General features: G+C 39.8%; 1 protein-coding gene across 9 annotated transcripts in view; it reads right to left on the reverse strand.

Annotated features, from left to right (window-relative positions):
* The window catches only part of AFF1 (ALF transcription elongation factor 1), a 234,061-nt gene that overhangs the window by 31,094 nt on the left and 183,929 nt on the right, over positions 1 to 19,038 (reverse strand). For all 9 annotated transcript variants that reach the window (XM_055313044.1, XM_055313043.1, XM_055313041.1 and 6 more), the window contains 6 exons: positions 16,944 to 17,030; positions 15,962 to 15,998; positions 12,684 to 12,735; positions 4,070 to 4,124; positions 3,911 to 3,948; positions 758 to 914 (listed from right to left, as the gene is read on the reverse strand). In XM_055313044.1, coding sequence (XP_055169019.1) covers positions 758 to 914; positions 3,911 to 3,948; positions 4,070 to 4,124; positions 12,684 to 12,735; positions 15,962 to 15,998; positions 16,944 to 17,030 — 426 coding nt within the window. The remainder of the gene's footprint in view (positions 1 to 757; positions 915 to 3,910; positions 3,949 to 4,069; positions 4,125 to 12,683; positions 12,736 to 15,961; positions 15,999 to 16,943; positions 17,031 to 19,038) is intronic.

The following is a 19,038-nucleotide window of genomic DNA, read 5'->3' on the forward strand; positions in this document are numbered from 1 at the left end:
TGATTGTTACTAGACTTCTTGCATTAAACAATCCAGTAAAAAGTAGTATAAATCCTCCAGATATACTTAGTGCTTGAGATTTTGCCATCTCATCTGTTTATCTTACAATATCTCCCAAGGGTAGGGGTGACAGGCAAACACAATTATTCCTGTTTTACATGGAGCAAAGGGAGCAAGAAACACAGCCCTGGTAAAATCACTTTGCCATCAATTTAATGCATGGCTTTTAGTGATTCAAAAATAGAAGCTCTGACGACTTATTTCTAGTTCATGTTCTTGTCCTTTGCTAAATTGGGCTGTCTCCTTTTGATTTCCTTAATTCATGCATTCCTGAAATTTCAAAAAGAATTCTCATTAGTATTATAACAGCAGCCTACTAAAAAACAAGTTTGGGTTTTTTTTTTGTGTGGGTTTTTTTTTTTTTTTTTTTTGGCGCAACAGAAGGGAAAAGGAAATGGTGTGCAAACATTTCTTAATGAGTTACTCTTCCAAACAACACTAGCAATGACAGAGAAGAACATATTATTTTAAATAGGAGAGAAAGGCCTCTCTCCCAAACCTCTGTTGCCACATGTCTGTAAGAAGTAAATAGAAATAGCTGTCTCGGCTCTACACAGCACAAGAGTAGGAGAGAGGTGCCCGTGGGACAGAACCACTCAGTCCATGGTCAGTGCTGGCCCACAGTGGACGCTAGCCCCAAAGGACAGAACGCTGCCATCTTAGACTGCCTCTCTGCCTCCTGGAGGGGACACGGTACCTCAGGAGTCGGAGCTGCTAGGGGCTCATTCTCTTCGCTGTCACTTGAGCTGCTCTCGCTCTCGGAGTCCGAGGAGCTGTCTGAGTCACTGGTGCTCTCTGACTCGGCACTACTGGAATGTGCTGAGGCCGCTGCTTCTGGAAGCGACTGCGGAGCACTGCGAAGCAAGCAACCCGGAGAGAGACTCTGAAGACACCTCAAAGGTGGATTTCTTTTTCTCCCTCTCTACTCATTTCCAACCTCTTGATCATTTTTCTGCTACTCAAAAGCAAGGGCCTCCATATTACTAAATCACCATTATCATCCAGTTGAGGGAAAAGCCCATGGTGGCTCAAAACCCAGTGAAAAATCCTTAAAATAGCTCACCAAATAACTACATAAAAGAAAAGCCTGTGGGAATTTTGCTCCTGAAGAACATTTTGAGCTATACAAAATTTACATTCGATGGTAATGCTTTGTATCAGAAGTTGGTAAACCCCAACATGGACAGGCTGCCTGTTTTTCTAAATAAAGTTTCACTGGAACATGTCCACACTCATTATTTTATATATTGTCTGTGTCTGCTTTTATACTACAGAAGTAGAACTGAATAGTTTTAAGACAGGGTATGTAGCCCACGAAGCCTAAAATATTTACTTTCTGACGCTTTAAAAGTTTACTTTAATTGGGTACATTTTAGCCCAAAAGTTAATTTATAAAAGAACGGCCAATACATTAAAATTTCCCTCTATTTTCTATATGAAAACTAACAAATGGTAGCCAGAGAATTACTGAATATATTGAATAAAAATGGTGTTCCTCTGGTAAGTGACCTCAAAGGTAATCCAATCACACTCTTAGGCAGCAATGTAAAAGAGGCCTTTCTTTAATGAGTGGCTTAGGATAACCCTCAAACACCAGCCAAAATAGAAATTAACCACTCCAAGTTTTAAGAATAGGGCAATAACTCTAGGTCAGTGAGAAAACACATGCTAATCGCACTGCTGGACACACACAGAATTTCATAGCTTGTCATGCCCCAGATGGAATCGGCCAGAGCAGTAAATCAATAACTATAATCTTGAAAGCCTCCACATCTACCTAAAATAGTGACCTAATAAAATTGTTTAGTAAGTAGAAAAAAAAATTAAAGTCACTAGTTGAAGTAATTTTAAAACACACACACTATGCTATAATTTCCTCATATAAAAATGCTACATCAAGTTTGTGGTCCTTTTCGCACTGGTAACTTAAGTCAGTGATGAATGGAATGAGATGCACTTTCAATGCTATTCCTGCTTCTAATTTATGCCCATCTTTCCTCTTTTCTTTTCCTCAACTTTTAAGTTAGGCTCGTCATAATTTTTTGGGTTATTACAAGCCATGAAAAATTACTGAACAGAATAGAATATAAATAAATGAGTAGAGCTTATGAATACATGATCTTCCTTCACATGAACTCTAACATCACCTGCTTGACAGGAAGGTTTTAGTGCTGAGCTTCAGAATGGATGACTCCATCTCAAGAAGTACAACAGCGATAGCATAGTTTAACTCTGTCCATGGAAGGCAGGTACTGGTATATTCATTAATATACCAGTATATACGGGGAATCCCTGGGTAGCTCAGAGGTTTGGCACGTGCCTTTGGCCCAGGGCATGATCCTGGGGTCCTGGGATTGAGTCCCACATCGGGCTTCCTCCATGGAGCCTGCTTCTCCCTCTACCAATGTCTCTGCCTCTCTCTCTCTCTCTCTCTCTCTCTCTCTGTGTGTGTCTCTCATGAATAAATTAAAAAAATATATATATATATATATATACACACCAGTATATACTGGCATATATACTGGTAAATTCAGTACCAGAGGAAAATATTATAAAGGCAGTTCCAGTAACTCCCATTTCCAAAAATTAAAGCATTTTATTTTCTGAAATATGGCTACTGTTTACAAAGTAAAAATACTGCCATTTTCCATCACTCTAAAATGTATTTTAGGTCATTTTTAAAAGCAGCTGAGGGGCACCTGACTGGGCTCAGTTGGGAGAGTACGCAACTCCTGTTCTTAGGGTTGTGGATTCAACCCCCTGCTGGGTATAGAGATTACTTAAAAATCTATTTATTGGGGATCCCTGGGTGGTTCAGCAGTTTAGCGCCTGCCTTCGGCCCATGGCACGATCCTGGAGTTCCGGGATCGAGGCCCACGTCAGGCTGCCTGCATGGAGCCTGCTTCTCCCTCTGCCTGTGTCTCTGCCTCTCTCTCTCTCTCATGAATAAATAAAAATCTTTAAAAAAAAAATCTATTTGTGAAATCAAATAGAATAAAATAAAATGAAGGCAACTAAAACAATTAGAAATTCATGACTGGGGATCCCTGGGTGGCGCAGCGGTTTGGCGCCTGCCTTTGGCCCAGGGCGCGATCCTGGAGACCCGGGATCGAATCCCGCATCGGGCTCCCGGTGCATGGAGCCTGCTTCTCCCTCTGCCTGTGTCTCGGCCTCTCTCTCTCTCTGTGACTATCATAAATAAATAAAAATTAAAAAAAAAAAAGAAATCTTATAGAAATTCATGACTGGGAAAACAGGTACTATGGAAAACAATTTCTAGAAATGATTCAGTTTTACAACTTCTGAAAAGAGCAAATAAATCTCCATAAAAATTTTCATACAAACATTGGGCTCTTCAGCATAACTTTGAAAATACTGGTCATATAGTACTGAAAAAAGTGATGAGCTTATTTTTAAACTCTCAAAAATTTTATATATTTTTAAAGATTTTATTCATTTATTTGAGAGAGTGAGAAAGAGAGGAAAGCAAGGAGCGAGGGGGAGGGACAGAGGGAAAGAAGAAGCAGTCTCCCGGTTCCATCCCAAGGCCCCGAGATCACAACCTGGACCCCAAGATATAGCCTGTGCCAAAGGCAGATACTCAACTGACTGAGCCACCCATAAAGTCTCAAAAATTTTAAACTGATGATTTAGGTGGGTACAGGGACTTTCTTTTATAGAGTTAACAACCTCTCTAGGCTTATTTAAGCTTCCAAAAAATTAAACAGGTACTTTCTTCTGTAATCCTTCATGTCTTTCCCTAGGAAACAGCTATGAAAGCTCTAAATAAAGCTGTATTTTTCCCATTTGGTAGAAAAATGCACATTTTGTTCACACATGCACACAATACCTGGGAGGTGCAGACGCAGGAGGAGGTTTCTCTGGGCTCTAGGGATTCACAATAAGGGGAAGAAGGACCAGGAAAAGAACAAAAAACAGATTAGGATAAGCAGCTCAGAAATACTAGATTTAAAAGGATCCCTGGTATTATGGGGTGTACAAAACTTACTTGTTCGTTGTCACTGTCCTCACTGTCACTGAGCTGAAGGTCATCTTCAAGCATGCTGAAATGGGCAGAGACAAAGACATTGGAGGATTTAAAATAATTTCTAATAATTTCTTTTAGCATATAAATAGAAAATATGCTTAATAACTAAAAAAAGAGATGGGATACGGTCTAATTTTTATTTATTCATCAAATGTCTCATTTTCCTGGAAATTTAAGTTTTACCTTTATAACACAGTCCAGGCTCCTTACCATCTCAAGACTCACTCTTTCACACGTTCTGAGCATTAAAAAGCAGAAATACCATGAGACAGGGCCTTGTGGCCAGCCTCAGGACTCATGTTCCCATGCCCACACAAACAAGACAAACAGTGACAACCACAAAGAGAAAAAATACGCCAAATACACTCTATTTTATTCTATACTCTATAGAATAAATGATTAATCATTAGCTAACCCTGGAGAAGTGAATATCTGTCAAGTGCTGAAAACGGTGCCAAGGGACTCAAGAAAAAAGTGCTCTATGTCAGCTCAGTACCTAGTAAGGCAGATGAAGCTACAGAGGCCACTGTCACCAAACAGTGCAGGCTTCTTACAGCTTCGTCCAAAGGACATTATTAATACCGAACTTTATTTTTCACTGCCCCCCCATACAAATTCTCAAACAGAGTCTGCTTAAACACTAACGAGCTGAAAGAGTAGAATATACAAATATTATTATTGTCTAGAAAATATGCTTAACTTTACAGGTGTCATTCTAGTGAAAATATAAAAGCTCAGTTCGCTTCCTCAAAGTTATTGTAATACTTCTCTAGGCATTCTGGTTAATGATCAACCTGAATATTAAAAGCAAACATTATATTTTGATTTTTAAAAAAGCCATTTTCAATCTGCATGTGTTTCCTGAAATCTTAGCCCTTCCCTATCTCCTCCCTCTTTTACCATCTTCCATGGGGGATGCCTAAATATCAAAAGAATCAATCCTTCATTAAACTGCTTGCTCCCATTTCCCCCAAAATTTATGAGCATGACTACTGGAGGAAATGTGCAAATGAAAAACAAAACAAAACAAAAAAACAACCAATCTCCTTAAGTATCATTAATGCTCCAAAAGGCAAAATTGAATTGGAAGTTATAATCCTTTAGTATTTCTAAAAATACTTCTTCAAATAAATTAATTAATTAAAATAAAATACTTCTTCAATAATCTGATTTTTACTGCAAACCCACTAACCTGCCACTGAAGTAAGTAAGCATGATTATTTTGGGAATCCTTGGTAAAATCATTATATTTTCTAATGAAAATAAATGATAAAACTTGGCTCTTTCATAATGACCACCTACATGCAATGTTGTAATTCTACCAAGGAAATATTTTCACCAACAAATGTACTAAAACTATCCGCAATAAGTTTCTAAAAAATATGAAAACTGTTAGCTACTTGTAAATGTAGATGCTGCTCAATATTTATCTAATGAGAGCTAACTTCTTATTTTAGCAAGGCTAGAAAACGCAGCCTTCAGATGCAGGATTTGGTAGTAGATATCATAATAGTATATAAGAACAAGTCACTCAATGGTGTTACTGCCAAGTCCTGGTTTGGCTGGGGCATACCCAAGCAAAAGATAAAAAGATGTACCTTTGAATAAATGTAGGGTACAACACAACCATGGAAAAACAAAAACTAAACCTGACAGTGTACCCAATATTGACCACTACCAACAAAACCACAATAAGTGGAGCTCTTTGTTTCTTAGTCATTGGGTTTTATACAAAACTAACTTGCTTTAATTTCCTGAAACATCAATAATCAGGTAACCAATCACACTTCCTGTTGTAAGCAGAAGGCTAAATATGCTGTAAGCTGTCTGGCTGGCTTCCACAAATATGTTCTCCTAAAGTCAGAAAGTGTATGTTCTGACTTTTAGCTCTCCTTGCTCTTAGGGAATAAAAGGGACTGTAAAAATGCTGTCCCAGATTCTGAGAATTTCCCCTTCAGAGCCTTACGTAGACAATGACAAAATATCCCTGCAGGTATGACACCTAAAGAGATGAGGGACAGTGACCTCTGAAGGAAGAATGCTCCAGATATCTCCAAAGAAACATTCACTCAAAAAGCAATGATAAACCCACAGGGTCAAACAAATCTACCCCTTATGTGGGATATACTGGTTATTTACACATGGTATTTCATCTCATCAAAATTCACGGTACAATTTATTTGATGCAAAAAATCAGTTTGTTTTTTTTTTTAAGAGTAAGCTCTAATAGGCCCAATGTGGGGCTTGAACTCATGACCCCAAGATCAAGAGTCACATGCTCTAACAACTGAGCCAGCCAGGCACCCCAGTGCAAAAATTGACAAAGTGTATTATCAGTGTCTACCAACCCTGCCAAGAGAAACCACAGCATCTTCCAGAAACCACAGTTTATTATATCACCAGATGGGCAGCTTAACATAAACCAGCAAGATTAACTTCTAAAGTATTTTATAACAAACATGTACTGAATCTGTAATAAAAAGTAAGTACAAAGAAAAGTTACTTAAAAACCATATCTAAGTTTTACTAATACAGAAAATTAATCATGAATGCCATTGGGATTTAAATAAAAAAAGAATCTATGTAGTTGGGGGAAATCTAACCTAGTAACAGGTAATGGTTCTATTTTTAGAGATAAGGAAAAAATGTAAAGGAAGCAGCTGCTAAAATCCCCTACTTGTCTCACAAACAGGCCTGAGGCCAAGCACATTACTCTACCACACTTCACATAGTCTATGTAGGAGAATTGGTCCTTCATGTGAAAAACAGCAAAACTAATCACAGCACATATGGGTGACTACCTCTGCACCCACCAGAAGGGAATCAAATTTCTCAGACCTCACTCATACCAGTAAGATCTAGGTCAAGAGAGCATAAGGCCCAAAAGACATACTCAACTGCTCAATTGTAAACTTTTCTGGGGCAGGACCAAGTCATTTTCACCTTCATATCATCTATATGCAGAACTTGGCAGGTATCCTACAAGGCCAGTTGAATGAACAGCAACCCTTTTGCTGAATAACAGTAACACATAGCTGTGCCCACTGAGTGATCAGAACTCTACCGACACTGCCTTTACGCACAACCCTGAAGGCTGCCTTTCCTCTGATCATCCCCTCGCAGTCTGAGGGAGAGGAAACGGGCTCAGAACAGCCACCGAGCCTGCCTAGGATCATGAAGCTGGTACATGCTGGATCTGGAATCCAACAGCCATTCCACCTTCTACGATCGCCTTGCCTTGCTCCAGCCAATAGAGGGCACAATGGCTAGAGAAAACCTACCTGATAGGGAGGAGTATCTAAGCTCCAGGATCCCTGAAAGACTTTGATTTAAAAGAAAACAATAATTATCCTGTTGGAATAAAATGAATACACTATTTTTCTCTTATGAAAATAAATGAACTATAAGCCTTACATACTTTAAAAGTTGGTTAAATGACTAATTTCACTTCCAAACACCAAGACAAAGCAGTTATTTCAAAGCATAGGTCACCATACAGCCTACCTTGGCACTGTTCAAAAGAAGCCAAATACTCAGGTACGGCAACTCTTTGAACTAACACGTAGGTGTGACCACATTTTACATTACTGGTGAGGTAGAGTTTTTACTTAAAGGTTAGAAACAATCCTTAAACCCCTTTGTACAAATGCATTCTTCAGGCAGCTGCTCTGCAAAGCTTAAAGAGCCACGTACAGGTTCCGGCACAGAGGCTTCAGTGAGTCAGAGCCCAAATGTTACTGTGTGAAGACACACAAGACAAGCCTTTATTCCTTTCCCATTCCCCAGTCCTGGGCTTGCCAAAGACTTCACTGCCAATATTCTGTAACATCTCAATTCAAACCCAAAAACTACTTAAATACGTTAATTTTTTTGGCTCAATGTTTCCTAAGATCAGGCCATACATTTTATTTGGGAAAGAGCAAGTGAAGGCAAGCTCGCAGTAATTAATAAGTCACAACCCTGGTATTAGGTGTGGTTAAGATGGCAAGTAATACTTTTCAGAAACCGCTAATGAACACGTGAGAGTGTGTGAACTTCAACAATCTCACAAACTTCAAACTGACATGGGGAATAGAATAGGCGACGGAGTGGGGAGAAAAAGGTTCAGCTCCAGAGCATATATACCTAATTCCCCAAATTTAAAATTCAATCAGGCTGTGATTCCCTTTTTTGATCAAGGGCGGAAATAAGGACTACAAATGCTTTGCAGGAGAGGACAGAAGGCTACAAAGTATGAAGAAGTCTCCACATATAATAAATGAAAAGCTGAAAAGGCAAATCTCCAGCAGTTGTGACACTATATCCAAGGGGAACTCTCTCCAAATGGTGGCAGTGGTTGGCATTATTCAAATTCATGGAGACACTGTCTATGGGAGGTTATGGATACACAAGACAGAGAGGACAGTGACAGGAGATACAGTATTCAAGATTATGGTTGACAAAGTAAACCTTGTCATTAGTGTAAAGGACTATTTAAAATCCATGGATGAAGTGAAGATTATCCGAGGTCACCTAAGGACATGAGAAAAATTATAAGAGTATATAAATGAGGGGAAATTTGAAGTGAGTAAGATTAAATCAGTAAGTATGACAGGAGTGTGTGGCTGGCTCAGTGGGTAGAGCGTGGGACTCTTGATCTTGGGAGTCACTCTTGATTGTGAGTCTGAGCCCCATGGTAGGTGGAAAGATTACTTTAAAAAAACAAGTATGACAAATAAGATGTTAATGCAAGAATGACATACTGGACAAACAGGAAAAACCTAGAAAAATTACTGCTGAAAAAAGTTTACCTTTCCAATGGGTAAAAAGCCTATGGAGGGGAATAAAAGAGTGAAGATGGGTATAGGTTGTTTTTCTACATGGGGTAGTCAGGGAAATTTGCACTGATAAGGGGATGGCATCCACTGCGGGAATAAGGGGTAGAGTGATTAGGGCATAGAAAACAGCAAGGAAGGGGCATCTGGGTGGCTCAATCAGTTAAGTTTACCTGCTTTCGGTTCAGGTCATGATCTCAGGGTTGGGGGATCAAGCCTCACATTAAGCTCCTTGCTCAGCAGGGAGCCTGCTTCTCCTTCTCCCTCTGCCCCCGCCCCCCTTCCCCTACTTGTGTTCTGTTTCTATCTCAAATAAATAAAATCTAGAAAGAAAAAGAAAGACGACAGCCAGTAAGGAGGCCAACATGACCACAATGGAAAGTATGCCAGAGTATGGGGAGAAAAGGACAGCAAAGGAGGTTAGACAGGTAAGTTACTGGTGGGCTTTGGAGGCCCTTGTAGGGGGAGACGGAATATACATTCTTAGGGAAGTAGACCACATCTTGTTGATGTAATAGTCTAGCACCCTACAGTGGGCGGAATACACAAATTGCCTGGGGGCTAACAGATTCTTAGTGAATTAAAACATATTCAATCTTTCAGTCCCTGTTTAAATTAGCCTATGGTCACTTACTGCAGGAAATTAGCAGTGATGATCACCTTTTTTTTTTTAAGATTTTATTTATTTATTCATGAGACACACACACAGAGAGAGAGAGAGAGAGAGAGAGAGAGGTGCAGAGTCACAGACAGAGGGAGAACCAGGCTCCATGCAGGAGCCCGACCTGGGACTCGATCCTGGGACCCCAGGATCACGCCCTGGGCTGAAGGTGGCGCTAAACCGCTGAGCCACCCGGGCTGCCCAGCAGTCATGATCAAATATGAGACTAAAATGGACCTCCAGAGGCTCCCCCAAAACTATGTTTTGCATACGCAAAGAACTACTTACTTCAAAGTTGTCACTCCAGTTAAGAATTACTATTCCCCCAATGTTTTCAAATGGCTTCAGGGCCTGCTGCAAAATCTATCAGGCCCCTTAAGCCTTGGCAGAAATTCTCTGCCTCCCTCTCTTATCATTCAGGCACCAGATCAAATGTCCCCTCATCTAAGAGATCTTTCATGACCTCCCTCCCAAAATTATCACCACCACCCAAAAGAATTGCTCCTGAAGCCTGTCACCACACATCACCTAGTTTGCATGACATGTCACCAGCATTAAGTTACAAGACATAGAAGATAAGAATTTTCTTAGTGGCCCCTGTTTCCAAGTACCTCAAGCAGCACCAGACACACAGCATGTTCACTGGTTTATGCTCTGAATGGATAAATGGAAGCAATTTTTGGAAATCTCTCCAAGTCACCTGGAGCTCAGTCCAGAAAACAATAGATCTAAGGATTCCCAAGTACTAGCAACTGAAAGATAAAAGCATAAAGACCTAGATTGATTTTAAAAACCATAGTACACATGACCCTGAAATGAACATTTTTTTTCTCTGACATACAAAGTGCATTAGACCACCTCTCTGGCACTCTGCCTCTCAAATAGTTTAACTGAATGTCAAAGAACTTAATGTTGACACTAGATTAAATTAACCTGTGAGCACTAACAGATGTGACATACTAAATATGATACAACGATTGCACTTTACAAATTAATTGGAACACTAAAGTGATTCCTTTTTCCCAGAGTTGCTTTGGCACTTATCAATACCAGCAGCCCCAGCCCCGGATAAACACAACCACACCACTTTCATCATCTACTGAGCCCTGGTACTACTTTCTCTCCTCTGTCATGCTTCCCTTCCTCTTCACTTCCATGAGGCCTTGCTTTCCTCTCCTCCTTCAATCTATCAGGATCATAATAAATATTATTTTCTAGGTAACTATACTTTTATATATGGCAAATGAATAGTTTTGTACAGGAAGCGCTACGTATGTCAGAAGATACAAGTATACCTGTCACACACTTTCAGGCACCTTTGATTTCTGTGGTTTAACTCAGCAGGAGAACTGCTTATCTCTCTGAGAAGCAAAACTGTCATAGAAAACAGTCCAAGTCCGTGGTACCTGGGTGGCTCAGTGGTTGAGCATCTGCCTTTGGCTCAGATCGTGATCCCGGGATCCTGAGATTGAGTCCCGCAGGGAACCTGCTTCTCCCTCTGCCTATGTCTCTGCCTCTCTGTGTCTCTCATGAATAAATGAATAAAATCTTTAGTAAAGAAAAAGAAAATGGTCTAACTACTCGAGCCTGAAAGCTGATGAAAATGGGTGTAAGAGGGTGTAACTTTGCCCTGCCTCACATCCAGCTGCCTTTCTTCCTCTACCCACAGGCCTAAGGACACAGCGGGTTCCTTCTCTTCGTGTTGCTGCCTCCACACACTGCTCTGTAGGGACCACAGACCACTGCTCTATTCTTATTGCCAAGGGGGATGCAAGCTGCCCCCAAAGACACTGACAAGGACCTTTCACGGTCTAAAGGACTTTACTACCAATCATTACAAAGATCACAAGGTGTAAAGCCTTGGGGGAAGTTAGAGCCTCCACAGAATCATTAGAATTGTGGTCCCTCAAGCTACGTTTCTATTCTCTACCAGCCATTAGTTTAACAAACCTCCTCCTTATTCCAGACCTCCAGAATTCAGCAGCCAGTAAAATTTAAAAAGGAAGGAAGAAAAAAAAAAGAGGGGAAAAAAGGGAAGAAAAGGCACATAGCTTTAAAAAAAAATTCTTTTTCTGGTAAAGGAAAATAAAAACAAGCAAAAATCTCACCATCTGCCAGTACCACAAATGAAATAATTTTTATTACATGTACAAAAAAGTCCATCCTTCAAACTACAATAAATTACTGTTTTAAAAAATCTTGTTATATTGTTCTTTTTCTCTTATTTTGCGATGGAGAATTGAACAGGACATCGAGGGGCTGGCACTTGGCAGTGATTTAACTCAGGTCCCACACTCAGTCATGGTGAAAAGATAATATAACCTCTTTGCCTCGACTACACAGCTTTTCAAAAATATTCAACCCATAGCAATGACCCCTTCCAAGATACATGGAACAAACACTGCCCAGAGCCAAGCTGGAGCATATATCTGAAATCCTGGGAGGCTGGCAGCTCCCAGTGACTGGGAGTACTGGAGTATCAGTGACTTGTCACTGATTAGATACTGGAGTATCACCTTGTTCCTAAAAACCCTTTGCAGTTGTATGAAAAGAAAGAAGTATCACTTTGATGCCATCAAGAAATGACAAATCGGGTCCAAATGCTGATTTGGACCCAAATTTTTATTATGTAAAGTGTTGCAAAAACCCCCAAATGTATCTGAACTTAACTTGCCCTTAATCAAGAACAGCTGGGCAACAGGATTTGTTCTTTATTAGTTAAAATCAGGCCAAAAAAGTGGCAAAAAAATCATAAATTGTACACATCCTCCAAAATTTGTTTTCCAACGCAAAAGCTATTTAAGACTGAAATTTACAAAGCTAAAATTTCTTTTTCCACAGTTAATATGTAAAGAATGCCTCAAATGCCTTTCTTTTGAGAAAGCCCCTTAGCAAACTCTTGTAGTACCTGAACCTTCAACAGAAGACCTTAATCCAAGTATAAATGTAGGGCATTACTTCCTTTTACAATCCAGTGGTAGTTTATGCAAGTCATTACTTGAAAGCAGTAGGGGAAAAAAAATTTTTTAAGCAATGGATTTACATGGGTAATTACAATGTTACATTATAAACTTTTAATAAACAAAAGCATTTTACTTACGATGTTCCCTGCTGAGAATTAGTGTGGGTTTTTGAAGATGTACCATATTGTTCTGTGGGGGAAGGAAAATGATCAGAGCAGCACAATGAGATATACCCATGAGTCTGCTAGTTGTAAGTCCCCCCCTCTTTTTTTTTTGCTGTCCCCCTCACCCGTCTTCACCTAAACACTTAGTATAAACTCCATCAACCATACTGCTTGCCATACACACTGCACTTGGTACAATCTCACCATTACATAATAACATATTACCTCTAGAAAGAGGACTTGCTCAGAATTGAATATCCTGAACAGAGCAAAAAAACACAGAAGAGCACTGCTTGCAGCATACCCCACCACCTGGCTGATAAGTTCCCTACATGCTGGGGAACTGACTTTCCTTGACATCCAGTTGTGGTGGACTCACATGCAAACGCAATGACAGGGCTGCTCTCACGCCTACCCGGTCTGCCCTTACCTACGCATCAGTGATTGTTAGCAGTCCCTTTATATGTTTCTGCCCTTGGTCGAGTATGCTCTTCCTCTCAACTGCCCCCCCCCCATCATTTAACACCTGCCCCCAATCATTTCTTCACACTACCGTACAGATACAAGATGTTCAAGGCACTGAACCCTACCCTCAATGAGCTTACAATTGCCTGAGGGACAGGTGACAGGCACACAGCTATCTACAATGTACACAAATCAATCAAATAAATTAACGGTCTAATCTAAAGAACAGTCTCTCTATTGGTAGTGACTAAGAGGGCAAGTTAGACAAAGAGCAAAATGAATTGTGCCACAAAGGATGGATGAGATTTTGACAGAATGACTGCTGGCCCGGGGGTGGGGGAGGCGGAAGGCATTCAGGCAGAAGAGACAGTGTGAGCATAGGCACAGAAGAGGGAAGGATTTAAAACAGCACAGATTTGGAAAGGGGAAGGATGGGGTACAAAATGTGTGGAGACCGTGGTAAGATGAGTAAAGGTCAGACTTCAAAGGGTGCTGAATGCCAGGATGGTAAATTATAACTCTGTTAGGCAATGAGACACCACCAAAGGGGGTGTGACAGGATAAAGAGATTACTCAGAAAGATTAATCTAGTGGTACCACCCGGTAGAACCTAGAAAGGAATGGGGAAATATTAAATGTGGAGGCAACAAACCATGTGGGTAGTTACTTTAGGCATGAGATAGTAGGGACCTGAAACAGAACTTGAAATGGCATGGAAATATGGGTGCCTTTTAAACAGCATTGAATGAGATTTCCCCAAAATGTCATGTGGAGACCTTGCAATGAATCACTTCATCCTCATGGTGGCAGCAGCTCTTATGCGATATTTGTAAATGCTTCCCCTTGGGGCTAGAAAGCTAGAGGTAGGATTACAAACTGGAGGGGCTAAAGTCACTCTCCTAAGCATTCACAGGGACTCTTCACTGTGTTTTAAGTGCCACAAAGCTCCAGTTATCTTCAGGCATACTTCATTCTCTACAGACTCCAAAACCTTAAGATAGCTCCCTCTTCATCTGAGGTACAACCAGAACTCTCTAGCATAAAACGAGCCCCCAACTCTCACAAAAGTAAACAAAGTTCCCCGGAACACCAACAGAGTGGCAAGCAGCATGAAATATCTGGGGAGCCAAGGCCTACTGGAGACCTGCCAGGGTCTGAAAACATCTCGTGGCAAGGAGATATCAGCCCACACTACTCCACTGGCTGAGAGTGCCATCCATCCTCAGCCAAGGAAGCGCTTACCTACTAGCTCATCTTCAACCATATTTTGCTAAAAGAGGAAATCAAACAATTTAAAGGATTAAAGGGTCTTTCTAAACCGGGAGTGAGCAATCACCAAACCTGTGAGCAACCCAGTTGAAGAGATGTGATCTGCCTGACGGGCAGCCCTACCTAGCAAATGGGGAGCAGGGAGAGCAAGAGGTAAAGGAGCATACAGCAATCCTGTCCACAGCTGAGTTGGTGATCCATCCGAGACTTGTGCCACTTCACTGCTTATCTGTCTTTGGATAGGCTGCCAAGATGTTGAGAAAAAAAAAAAGATTTCCCAATCTCCCTAAGAAACTATCAAAAAGATTTCCCAATCTCCCCCCAAGGAGCCATTAATTTATGTTCATTTTACCTTGCTACTTATAAAATACTGTGGCAGGATGATTCGGTTTATTTCTTTGCATTTGGGGGAAATTCAGTTGAGCTCTTTGCAAGATCTTATTCAGTATCGAGAGGAGAGGATGGGAAACTTTTTCTACAAAGGTCAGATAGTAAATATTTCAGTCTTTGCATGCTGTACCTTGTAGCATAATAATAAATGAATGGGCATGGCTGTGTCCTAATAAAACCTTCTTTACAACAACTAGCTGCAGAACAGATGGGACTCTCAGGCTACAGTGGGTCCACCCCTGCTCTAAAGGAAAGTGTATTTGTTTCTTGATTTCCTCATCTTTCCTACTCTCCTCACATACTGCAATTTATTAACTGTGGAAAAATAAAGGGGAAAAATATGAATGAGGAAAAGGAATGGGGTGGGGAGAGGTGAGGAAGAGTCACCTCCAAGGAGTATCTATGTGCAACCTTCTCCCAAAATACAGACAAACCCTACTTCGGTTGTCCTATTTTTTTGAAGACTAATACTTCATAACTTGGACACCTCACCATATATTCATAAACTAAATGACTGCAAATACCCTAGTCATTTTTATAAGGTTTGAAATGCCTTGTACATAGCCAGAACACAAACAAATTTATTGAACCAAGGGGTTATCAATGAAGAGAAAAGCTGGATCCAGTTAGCTTACTTCTGTTTCCCTCTGAATTCTCAACTATTTACAATCCATAAAGAGGGACCAAACAAGAACTGCAGGACAAACACACTGAGAAAAACTAAAGAACCTTATGTACTCTATTCCTCACACAAATTTCTTACTTTTGTGAGGGAAACACACACACACACACACACGAACCACACAAAATATCCCAATCTGTTTTATATACTATTCCTGGGTTACAATGCTTTGAGAGTCACATTTGAGATATGTACATATGTCAGGGAATTGTATTTGTTACAATTATGACACATTTTATTTGCCAAGTATTTTACTAAGACATCTTCATTAGCTCTTCCTAACAATCTGAAACTTCACTTAAAGAAGTTTTAGGTTTACACTCCATTCCTACTCTTTCAACATAGGAAGCATCTCATCTGTGCTGGGCTATTTTTCACTGTTTTTTCATATTACAACAATAAAAACCATGCTTTATTCTCCAATGCAATAATCAGTTCCACTTACTTTGATTTTGGGTCACAGAACTAATGTGCTGAGAATCCTAGAAAGAAAAAAATCTCTAGTTATTAAAATATTAAGGGTTATAAATCTAAGGCTACATCACTGCTAAGTCTAATGAATACTGATAAATCTAATTTTTACATATGTAAAATGGGTTTTTATTTCTTCTTATTTCTTCTTCTATTCTATCCTAGAATTTATTTTTCCTGTGGCGCTAAGCAAAGACTGACTGATTCAAAGTCTAATGTTTTACCTTAAAACCAGTAATAATGAACATTTAAAAAAACAAACAAACAAACATCCTATCATGAGAAAATATGTAACCAAATTCTGGTTTGAGTATGAAAATAATACCATGGAAAGGAATAGCTATATTAACAATCTGCCTGTATACCAAGCTGGACAGAACACAGATCTGAAGGTGCTATTTCTATACTCTGAAGGTTATCCAAAAGTACAAATGAGCAAAGGAAAATGGCAGTGTTTAAAATGCATTGTTCACAAATACTTCAATGGAAACATCCAAGTTAGCAACTGATTCGCCTGTTATTAAAACCAGCACTAATACAAATGATCACATCAGACTTTATAAAAATTAGTAGGCATGAGAAGTATAAGATTTATGTGTTACGCATGTATCTAAATTCCAAATGAGGAAGCAGACCTCTACCTCTCCTACTTTTCCTGTACTTCTGTTTTCCCATGTCTAAGTAAAAAATCTCACATGAGAGAATTTACTGAAAAGTGCTGAATGCTTTCATAAGCTATAGAACCCTCATACAAATATAAGACATTCTTACTGACATAGTTTGGAGAGTGAAGTGTTTGAAAACATTATGAAGCACTTCAGAAGCTAAATTAGTTGCAATTTTAACCTAATCTGCAGAGATTTCATCAGTGAGTGCTAGATCCATCTAGCTCCCAGGAATACTTCAGACTTTGCACTGGTGTGGATACAATGCCTGCTGGACTTGTAAGGAATTACCTTTGTGGGAAAAGGAAATTTGGAGGGCTCAGCAGTACTAGGCGTGTGTATTGCTGTCAAAGGAGGTGGCCATGAATGGGTCATTTCCTGGAAAGAGATTTGGAAAGGGAAGAAAAAGTAAATTATAAATAGAACATTTACAGCTAAGTAAGTTAATATTTTATACTAAACATAGAGTGGATTGGTAGTAAATAAAAAGAGAAATCATAAAAGTTATTTTATTTAAAAAAAAAAAAAGACTCCTACTTAAAGGGCTATGTTCTAGGGCTGACAATCTCCAACTCACAAAACAGAGATCAGTTCAAAGAAGAAAAAAACGAGAATACAGAACATGAACAGTCTTAACACTGAATATTATAAAGCATATAAAGAGTAATAGGTATTAACAGAGCTTATGTAACTGTGACCACGGAGTCTCTACTCAATGCTTTCTTTTTCTCCTCAGCTTCTTTATTGAATTTCCTGGAATTATTTAAGTTCAAAGGAAGAAGAACTTTCCTGTTTGACTTAAGCAAACAAGTAATTCAGGTCACTTGTTCCACTTGGGAGAGTTTTAATGGATTTGACCCTCCCCTGATAAACACTATTAGGACATACGAACTTTTTTTTTTTTTTTTTTTTTTTTTTTGAGGAAAGGACCTTAAGAAATTACCTTCCCTTTCCAGTAACAAGTTTTTACTTCTATTCACTATTTTCATGGAGGCAAGATTTCTCTGTCTTACAAATTAATACATTTATCTTGACATGAATTCTTTTCTAAGCACATTTATGACCTATAGTCTGCTTTGCTAAAAAAAACTGGCAGAAAACAATGTCAGATTAAATGTGTCTAATCACAAATATGTGCATGTGTGTGCATGCATACACATACACACACACACACACACACACACACACACGTATGCACGCACCCACTTTGGTAAAGAGCTAAAATGTAACTGGAGATCATTAATATCAATCTCTTCGTTTTTCCCGAGGAGAAAACTGAGGTCCAAAATGAGTGGATCAGGCTGATGGCTGACAATGCACAGTGTCGGCCCCTTGGCTCATCTAATCTAAGAGCAAGAAATCCATTCCCATATGTGTCCAACTTGCCTGGGAAACTGGCTTAAAGAATGACAGACAACTCCAGCAAGCTGGTGGCCGGAGACTGTGCTGAATTACTTCAGGTGTACAACACTGTGTATTATAACACTGCATTCTTTTCAAAGTGCAGACCAACCTGCCCATTACCACAGAAACGCCGTCTGATCCTTGAACAACCAGAGAGGGATCTCTAGCAAGTATTTCGAATGCCAGACACTGTACCTTTTCTCCTTGCCTTTCCCCACGGCTGCTATCTGGGTGGCTATCACCCCAGGACAGACAAATGATCTGGCACAGTAGCAAGCCAAGTAAGTGATGCTGGCTTTCTTAACTAATTTCTGCTAAAGGTAAAGACATGCCCCTGTCTACTGACTATCCTTCTGCTTTGTTTAGCACAAAGGAAGAATTCTGTCCTGAAACGGAATGGAAAGAGTAGCTACATTGGAGCCAGAGGCCCAGACTGGAATCTGAACTGCGATCCTTACCAGCCCTGGCAGTCTCACATGCCTGGGCCCTCTGAACAGCTGTGCTCAGGGAGAGGCGAACCAAGACCACTTATTTTCCTAAGTGGAATGAGGGCAATTTATGTAAAGAGTTTAGATAAGGGTCATAGAAAGTACTCCATAAATGAAAAGCATCACAACTTTTAATTAAGTCTAATTTTTAAAGAATTTCAATACTGCACCAAAGAGAGTTCCCTGCTGTTTCATGTATTTGACTATCCCCTTTAAGGAATGGGATCATCATACCGCTACAATATGAAAATGTAATTAATGCAGGTGTTTGAAAGTATTCTTCCCCTCTTCTGTTTTCCAAGAATTTCTTTAGAATCCCAATGGTATCTATGACTTTTTAGTCACCAATTATTCCCAGAAAACGTCCATTGTACTCTCAATGCCTAAGGCTGCCCCAAGCTATTAAATTAGGCAGTTGGAAAGTGCATAAACTCTTTCAGGCCCTAAGTGGTTGGCCAAAGGTCTGAAAGAATTTATATACTTCCCTAAATGCC

This window comes from Nyctereutes procyonoides, unplaced genomic scaffold, assembly GCF_905146905.1.
Source record: "Nyctereutes procyonoides isolate TBG_1078 unplaced genomic scaffold, NYPRO_anot_genome, whole genome shotgun sequence".
NCBI lineage: Eukaryota > Metazoa > Chordata > Mammalia > Carnivora > Canidae > Nyctereutes > Nyctereutes procyonoides.